Source organism: Coregonus lavaretus (genome assembly GCF_964263955.1).
Source record: "Coregonus lavaretus genome assembly, contig: HAP1_SCAFFOLD_594, whole genome shotgun sequence".
In the NCBI taxonomy this organism is placed as follows: Eukaryota; Metazoa; Chordata; class Actinopteri; order Salmoniformes; family Salmonidae; genus Coregonus; species Coregonus lavaretus.
Window position 1 is genome coordinate 43,010 of NW_028157751.1, and position 9,491 is coordinate 52,500.

The window sequence follows — 9,491 nt, forward strand, 5'->3', positions numbered from 1 at the left end:
AGCAGATGTTATAGCGGGTGTAGCGAAATGCTTGTGCTTCTAGCTCCGACAGTGCAGTAATATCTAACAAGTAATATCTAACAATTTCACAACACATACCTAATACACACAAATCTAAGTAAGGAATGGAATTTAAGAATATATACATATATGGACAAGCAATGACAGAGCGGCATGGACTAAGATACAGTAGTATATTATAGAATACAGTATTTACATATGAGATGAGTAGTGCAAGATATGTAAATATTTTTAAAGTGACTAGTGTTCCATTTCTTAAAGTGGCCAATGATGTCAATAGGCAGCAGCAGCCTCTAATGTGCTAGTGATGGCTATTTAACAGTCTGATGGCCTTGAGATAGAAGCTTTTTTTCATTCTCTCAGTCCCAGCTTTGATGCACCTGTACTGACCTCGCTGTTGGGTGATAGCGGGGTGAAGAGGCAGTGGCTCGGGTGGTTGATGAATCTGACAATGAATGTACTAGGAAAATACGTTTTTCTCGACCAGAGGTGACTAAATTAATGTTCAGGCTTATTGCGTTAGCAGTGTGGAAAGGGACAGTAAAAAGCGTGTGCAGGAGTTTTCCTGTGAGGGGGAGTGGTGGTGTATCCAGGGAGAAAACTAAAACTGATCTTCTGAAATGTCATTCATGGTCTTATGCTGCCATCTATTGGAATTATTTAGTATCTGCAGTAGTACTGAATAAAGTATATCCTTACTAAAGTAGTAATTACTCAGAATTGCAAAATATGACATTTTCTAGTTCATTTTACCACTTACAACAATAAAATAACAATTTATAGCATAGCACATGAAACTGACATAAACCAAAAACAACATACATTTTGTTAATTATAAAAAATAAATAAAAACGATGTATTTAGTAGGGTGACATTATCTGCCAAAGTAACACCTCGATCGAGCGTTCTTTTTGATTATTATTACTGTGTAAAACCTAGCAGTACTACTTATTTCTCTGAGAGTGAGGCAGATATATTATTACTGTGTAAAACCTAGCAGTACTACTTATTTCTCTGAGAGTGAGGCAGATATTATTACTGTGTAAAACCTAGCAGTACTACTTATTTCTCTGAGAGTGAGGCAGATATATATATTATTACTGGGTCAAACCTAGCAGTACTACTTATTTCTCTGAGAGTGAGGCAGATATATAGCATTTTGCAAAAAAACATGATTATTTGTCTCTCTGAAATGAAACCATCAAGTGATAGATTTTAAACAAATACATGTCTGTCATTGAACAATCACATGCCATGATTAGCTAGTGAAAAAACACACCAATCTCTTTCATAATTTCTTCAAACAATAACAGCTAATTTACCAACATTTCTGAAAATGGATATATAGCGTTTTGGAATGAAACTCTTCATATGTTTCCCCATCTGAGCTCAGAGTAGATGAGAGACGTAATGTTTGTCTCTGTTGTGTTGAAGTCCAATCAAGCAGGAGAGACCAGCCTCCCCTGTACCCAGCTGTGTGTCCATGAAGAGTGACTGGTCTATGGCTCTACCTATAGAGTTTAGAGAGGGAGCCTTTTCTAGTGAACAAAGGTAAGAAGAACTCATGGGTCATGGTCAGTGAGTTAAACAACACTGTCTCTAGTCATTTCTCCTCTCCCATTTTACCATTTATTTTTGTTGTTTTCATAATCCATAGGCTAATCCTTTTTTCCATTTTCATAGTCCTAAAACAATATTAAACAAACACTACATTCCCTCCCTGTGTGTGTGTGTGTGTGTGTGTGTGTGTGTGTGTGTGTGTGTGTGTGTGTGTGTGTGCACTCCCTGGATGAGGAAATGTAATATCATGTTTTGTCCACAGAAACCAACAGGAGAGATCAGAGTCAGAGATTCTCAGTGGTCAGTCTTCCCAGAGTCATCAAACAGACCTGGCCTCCATATTCAGTGTATGTGGTCCTGTTATGTACATTTGTTTTTGTTTACCTCAAGTAAAGTTGATCTGTCAATCATTCATTCATGTGTTAATGAGAAAGCAATTATTCTCTTGCTTAACTTATTTACTTGATTTATTTCAGTTGCTTGAAGAGAATATTATGACATTTGTGAAGAAGGAGCTGAAGAGGTTCAAGAGGATTCTTAGTCCAGAACTCCCAGAAGGCTTTGAGAGTCAGAAGCAGGATAAGGAAGTGGTGGATGCTGAAGATGAGAAGCAGGAGAGCAGTGCCAGAGAGGGGGCTCTGAAGATCACACTGCACGTCCTGAGGAAAATGAACCAGAAGGAGCTTGCTGACACACTGGAGAAAAGTAAGAGCTGTCTGCCTCATGTTGAATGCTGTTTTATAACAAACATTTAAAAGCTGTAGCTAAAGTACAGCTAAAGTAGCTGTGTAACTAAATGATATTGTAGCAGCCTTAACACAACACCTAGTGACCTCATCAAGTAGCAGAAGAATGTGTTGTGTTGAGAGAGAGAGAGAGAGAGAGAGAGAGAGAGAGAGATAATACCAATAATAATATAATCAGTCACACCAGTCTGTAATGCATTATGAAAACATTTACACATTTATACAGTCAGTTAAGCGAAAAAATTATTATAATTTAAAATGTCATAACAGTCCTAGAATATTGTAGGCTTTAAAACATACGTAATATTAATATCCTCTGTGTTATTTCTAGATTCAGATGAGCTTGCTGTGATTTGCCAACGTGAACTCAAATCTAATCTAAAGAAGAAGTTTCAATGTGTTTTTGAGGGGATCGCTAAACAAGGAGACCCAACACTTCTCAATAAGATCTACACAGAGCTCTACATCACAGAGGGTGGAACAGGAGAGGTCAATAATGAACATGAGCTGAGACAGATTGAGACAACAACCAGGAAACAAGCAAGACCAGAGACTGCAATCAAATGTAACGACATCTTCAGACCCTTAACTGGACAAGACAAACTTATCAGAACTGTGCTGACAAAGGGAGTCGCTGGCATTGGAAAAACAGTCTCTGTGCAGAAGTTCATTCTGGACTGGGCTGAAGGAAAAGCAAATCAGGATGTCCAATTTGTATTTTCATTCCCTTTTCGGGAGCTGAATTTGATGAACAGGGAAAAACACACTTTGATTGAACTTCTCAATCACTTCTCAAAGGAAACCACAGAATCAAGAATCTCCAACTACGACAAGTACAAAGTTCTGTTCATCTTTGATGGTCTGGATGAGTGCCGACTGCCCCTAGACTTCCAGAAGAACAAGATCTGTTGTGACGTCACAAAGTCAACCTCAGTGGATGTTCTGCTGACAAATCTCATCAAGGGAAATCTGCTTCCCTCTGCTCTCCTCTGGATAACTACCCGACCTGCAGCAGCCAATAAGATCCCTTCAGTGTGTGTTGACCAGGTGACAGAGGTACGAGGGTTCAATGACCCACAGAAGGAGGAGTACTTCAGGAAGAGATTCAGTGATGAGGACCTGGCCAGAAGAATCATCTCACACATAAAGACATCAAGGAGCCTCCACATCATGTGCCACATTCCAGTCTTCTGTTGGATTTCTGCAACAGTCCTTGAACACATGCTGAAACATAAGACAGAAGAGATGCCCAAGACTCTGACTGAGATGTACTCACACCTTGTGGAGTTTCATACCAAACAGAAGAATGAAAAGTATCTTGGGAAAGAAGAGACAGGTCCACACTGGAATAAAGAGAGCATTCTGTCACTGGGAAAACTGGCTTTTCAACAGCTTGTTGAGGGCAATCTGATTTTCTATAAAAAAGACCTGAAAAGGGCTGGCATTGATGTCAATGAAGCATCAGTGTACTCAGGATTGTGCACACAGATCTTTAAAGAGGAATGTGGGCTGTACCAGGACAAGGTGTACTGCTTCATGCATCTGAGCATTCAGGAGTTTCTGGCTGCTGTATATGTGTTCCTCACATTCATCAACAACAATGAGAATCTAATGGCCAAACCTCAATCAATGTTCAGCTACTTTTTTGCGCAGTCCAGAGACAAGCCTGAAGTTAGTGTCTACAAGAGTGCTGTGGATAAAGCCTTACAAAGTGAGACAGGAAACCTGGACCTTTTCCTCCGCTTCCTTCTGGGCCTCTCACTGGAGTCCAATCAGAAGCACTTACGAGGTCTACTGACAAAGACAAGAAGCAGCTCACAGAGCCATGAAGAAACAGTCAAGTACATCAAGGAGAAGATCAGGGAGAATCCCTCTCCAGAGAGGTGCATCAATCTGTTCCACTGTCTGAATGAACTGAATGATCATTCTCTAGTGGAGGAGATCCAAAGCTACCTGAGATCAGGAAGTCTCTCAGCAAAAGAACTGTCACCTGCACAGTGGTCAGCTCTGGTCTTTGTGCTGCTGACTTCAGAAAAGGAGCTGGATGTGTTTGACCTGAAGAAATACTCCAGATCAGAGGAAGGTCTTCTGAGGCTGCTGCCAGTGGTCAAAGCCTCCAGAGCTGCTCTGTGAGTACATAAAATGACATTTAAGTACTAATCATCAGGAAGAAATATTCAGTTTAGAGAAATATATGTATTATAATATGTATATAATATATAGTATTACATTGAAAAACTTACTGAATCAGTGCATTGATGTTCACATTAGTATAACAATATGACCATACAATTCTAGGAGACGGAAGATGAATCTATATGTTGTTTGAGAGAAAAAACCAAATGCATCTGCCATTGTCCTTCTACACTACTGGTGTTAAATTAACAGTGTGTTTGTAAAATCATGATGATCTCTTTGCAGGCTGTCATTCTGTGGAGTCACAGAGAAAGGCTGTGCTTCTCTGGTCTCAGCTCTGAAGTCAAACCCCTCACACCTGAGAGAGCTGGATCTGAGTAACAATGACCTGAAGGATTCAGGAGTGAAGCTGCTCTCTGCTGGACTGGGGAATCCCCACTGTAAACTGGAGACTCTGAGGTCAGTATTCCTATAGTTGGTCAACAAGTGATAACTGTTCACCAGATCCACATGTGTTTACCAGGCACACATAGTCCACACCAAGTGTGTTTGGACAGTGAAGCTTACAGTTTTACATTTGGTGCTATGCTCCAGCATTTTGGATTTGAGATATAATGTTTCATATTAGGCGACAGTACAGAATGTCACCTTTTATTTGAGGGTATTTTCATACATATCTGTGTTTCTGTTTAGATTTGAAAGCACTTTATGTGTCTAGTTCTTCCATTTGAAAAAGTCATAATAATTTGGACATATTCACTTATATTGTATTAAAGTAGTCATACGTTTAGTATTTGGTCCCATATTCCTTACCCACAGTGATTACATCAAGCTTGTGATTCTACAAACTTGTTGAATGCATTTGCAGTTTGTCTTGGTTGTGTTTTAGATTATGTTTTTCCCAATAGAAACTGAATGGTGAATAATGTCCTGTCATTTTGGAGTCACTTCACTTGTATTGTCAGTAAGAATAGAAGATGTTTCTGAACACTTCTACATTCATGTGGACGCTACCATGATTATGAATAATCATGAATGAATCATGAATGATGATGAATGAGAAAGTTACAGAGGAACAAGGATCATACCCCCTCTGTTATTGGTAATGGTGAGAGGTTAGCATGTTTTGTTGTAGCCTCTGTAACTTTCTCACTCATTATTATTCATGATTCATTCATGATTTTTCTTAATCATGGCATCATCAGGATTAATTTAGTAGTGTTTAGAAACATGTTATCTACTCACTTAGACAGAAAATTACTCCAGTCATCATCCACCATTCAGTTACTATTGGACAAAACATAACCCAAAACACAACCAAAACAAACTGCAAATTCAACCAACGAGTTTGGGACCAAATACTCAACTTTTGACAACTTTAATGAATTATAAGTGAAATGGTCAGAATACTTATGACTTCTTCAAATGGGGGGACTAGATACATAAAGTGCTTTCATTTCTAAACGGTGAAACAGATATGTATTAAAATACCCTCAAATAAAAGGTGACATTATATACTGTCACCTCATATGAAACATTTGATCTCAAATCCAAAATGTTGGAGTATAGATCCACATTTAAAATGTTATCTTCACTGTCAAAATAGATATGGTGTGGACTGTATACTCAATACAATCTAAATCTGATACCTCACTGTCTGTCTTTTGACTGATACTGCTTTTTAAACTGCTCTGGTCAGTCTACTCAAATATTCGTACTATACATTTTTCTCTCTACACACAATATTATGATCATTTCTAATAATGATACATTAATTTATGAATAGATATGGCAGGTTTCAGGACACTGATATATCTTAATATGTAGAAAAAATATACTGCCACTATTTTCACCACCAAAGAATTGCAGTGTGGTTTTAATATGATTTGACTCTTTGCAGGCTGTCAGGCTGTCTAGTCACAGAGGAAGGCTGTGCTTCTCTGGTCTCAGCTCTGAAGTCAAACCCCTCACACCTGAGAGAGCTGGACCTGAGCTACAATCACCCAGGAGACTCAGGAGTCAGACTGCTCTCAGCTGGACTAGAGGATCCACACTGCAGACTGGAGAAACTCAAGTATGTAGAGGGTTTATTTCAATGTTGATATCAGACATGTTGGAGTTATCAGGCTAGTTAAGACAAACATTCTGACCACCACTTGGACTAAGTTATATAAAGACTGTGTGTGTGTGTGTGTGTGTGTGTGTGTGTGTGTGTGTGTGTGTGTGTGTGTGTGTGTGTGTGTGTGTGTGTGTGTGTGTGTGTGTGTGTGTGTGTGTGTGTGTGTGTGTGTCTCCAGTATGAGTGTGTGTGTTTGTGTCCAGTGTGTTTGTGTGTGACCCAGAGTGGACACACACACACACGATGGACACACACACAAACTGGACACAGACACACACACTGGACACACACACAGGACACACACACACACACTCACTTACACTGGACACACACACACACTGGACAAACACACACACACATACACACACACACTGGACACATACACACACACTGGACAAACACACACATACTGGACACACATACACACACTGGACACACACACACACACACACACACACACACTCACACACTGGACAAACACACACATGCTGGACACACACACACACTGGACAGACACACACTGGACACACACACACACACACTGGACAAACACACACACACAAACTGGACACACACACACACACTAGACACACACACACTGGACACACACACACACACACACATTTACACTGGACACACAAACACACACACACACACACTATTTACACACAAACACTAAACACACACACAAACAGACTGTACACACACACACACTGGACAAACACACACACACACATACACACACTGGACACACACACACACACACACTCACACACTGGACAAACACACACATGCTGGACAGACACACACACACACACACACACACTGGACACACACACACACACACACACACACACACACACAAACACACTGGACACACACGCACATTGGACAAACACACACACACTGGATACACACACACTGGACACCCACACACACTGGACACACACACACACACACTGGACACACGCACACACTGGACACACAAACACACTTACACACTGGACACACACACACACACACTCACACTGGACAAACACACACACACTGGACACACACACACACACACACTGGACACACACACACACTGGACACACACACACACACACTGGACAAACACACACACACATACACACACACTGGACACATTCACACACACTGGACAAACACACACATACTGGACACACATACACACACTGGACACACACACACACACACACACTCACACACTGGACAAACACACACATGCTGGACACACACACACACTGGACACACACACACTGGACACACACACACACACACTGGACAAACACACACACACACAAACTGGACACACACACACACTAGAAACACACACACACACTGGACACACACACACACACACACACACACATTTACACTGGACACACAAACACACACACTCTTTACACAGAAACACTAAACACACACACAAACAGACTGTACACACACACACACTGGACAAACACACACACACATACACACACTGGACACACACACACACACACACACACACACTCACACACTGGACAAACACACACATGCTGGACAGACACACACACACACACTGGACACACACACACACACACACACACACACACTGGACACACACGCACATTGGACAAACACACACACACTGGATACACACACACTGGACACACACACACACTGGACACACACACACACACACACTGGACACACGCACACACTGGACACACAAACACACTTACACACTGGACACACACACACACACACACACTCACACTGGACACACACACACACTGGACACACACACACACTGGACACACACGCACACACACTTACACACTGGACCCACACACACACACACACACACACACAGACACACACTGGCAAACACACACATACTGGACACACGCACTGGACACACTCACACACACTGGACACACACACACACACACACACTGGACACACACACACACTCACACTGGACACACACAGACACACACTGGACACACACACACACACACACACACACACACACACACACACACACACACTGGACACACGCACATTGGACACATACACAAAGGACACACACACACTTGACACACATGCACGCACACACACACACACACACTGGACACACACACACACTGGATGGACACACACTGGACACACACACACACACTGGCACAAAAGGGAAACACAAGTTTTTCCACAGAGTGGACACACACACACACACATTCACACTGGACACACACACACACACACACACACACACACTGGACACACACACACACACACACACACACACACTGGACACACACACACACACACACTGGACCCACACACACACACACACACACTGGACACACACACACATATACACTGGACACACACACACACACACACACACACACACACACACTGGACTCACACACACACACACACACACACACACACACAATGTACACACACACATTGGACACACACACACACACTCACACTGGACACACACACACAGAGTGGACACACACACAAACACACACACACACACACACACTTGGACAAAGTTATAAGCTGACTGTGTGTGTGTGTGTGTGTGTGTGTGTGTGTGTGTGTGTGTGTGTGTTGTGTGTGTGTGTGTGTGTGTGTGTGTGTGTGTGTGTGTGTGTGTGTGTGTGTGTGTGTGTGTGTGAATTCAGGTGTATGCCTCAATGACTGTCTGTTCTTCTGCTTACCGCTACAGTGTGGAACATGGTGGAGAGAACAGAATGAAACCTGGACTTAGAAAATGTGAGTGTTGACTGCTGTGAAGAATATGACTAAGAATAAGTCTTAATTCAAGTGAAGTCAAAGTCAAAGACCACCATCATTACTTACTTGGTCATATTAAATATCAGCTGTAG

The 9,491-nt window shown here is 41.7% G+C and overlaps 1 protein-coding gene across 1 annotated transcript in view; it reads left to right on the forward strand.

Annotated features, from left to right (window-relative positions):
• The first annotated feature begins 1,448 nt into the window (after positions 1–1,448).
• LOC311124964 (NLR family CARD domain-containing protein 3-like) overlaps positions 1,449–9,491 on the forward strand; it is a 9,031-nt gene continuing 988 nt past the window's right edge. The window contains exons 1-5 of the mRNA XM_084199056.1: positions 1,449–1,572; positions 1,844–1,928; positions 2,058–2,286; positions 2,659–4,433; positions 9,336–9,378. Of these exons, the coding sequence (XP_084055182.1) occupies positions 1,505–1,572; positions 1,844–1,928; positions 2,058–2,286; positions 2,659–4,433; positions 9,336–9,378 (2,200 nt within the window). The 5' untranslated portion in view covers positions 1,449–1,504. The remainder of the gene's footprint in view (positions 1,573–1,843; positions 1,929–2,057; positions 2,287–2,658; positions 4,434–9,335; positions 9,379–9,491) is intronic.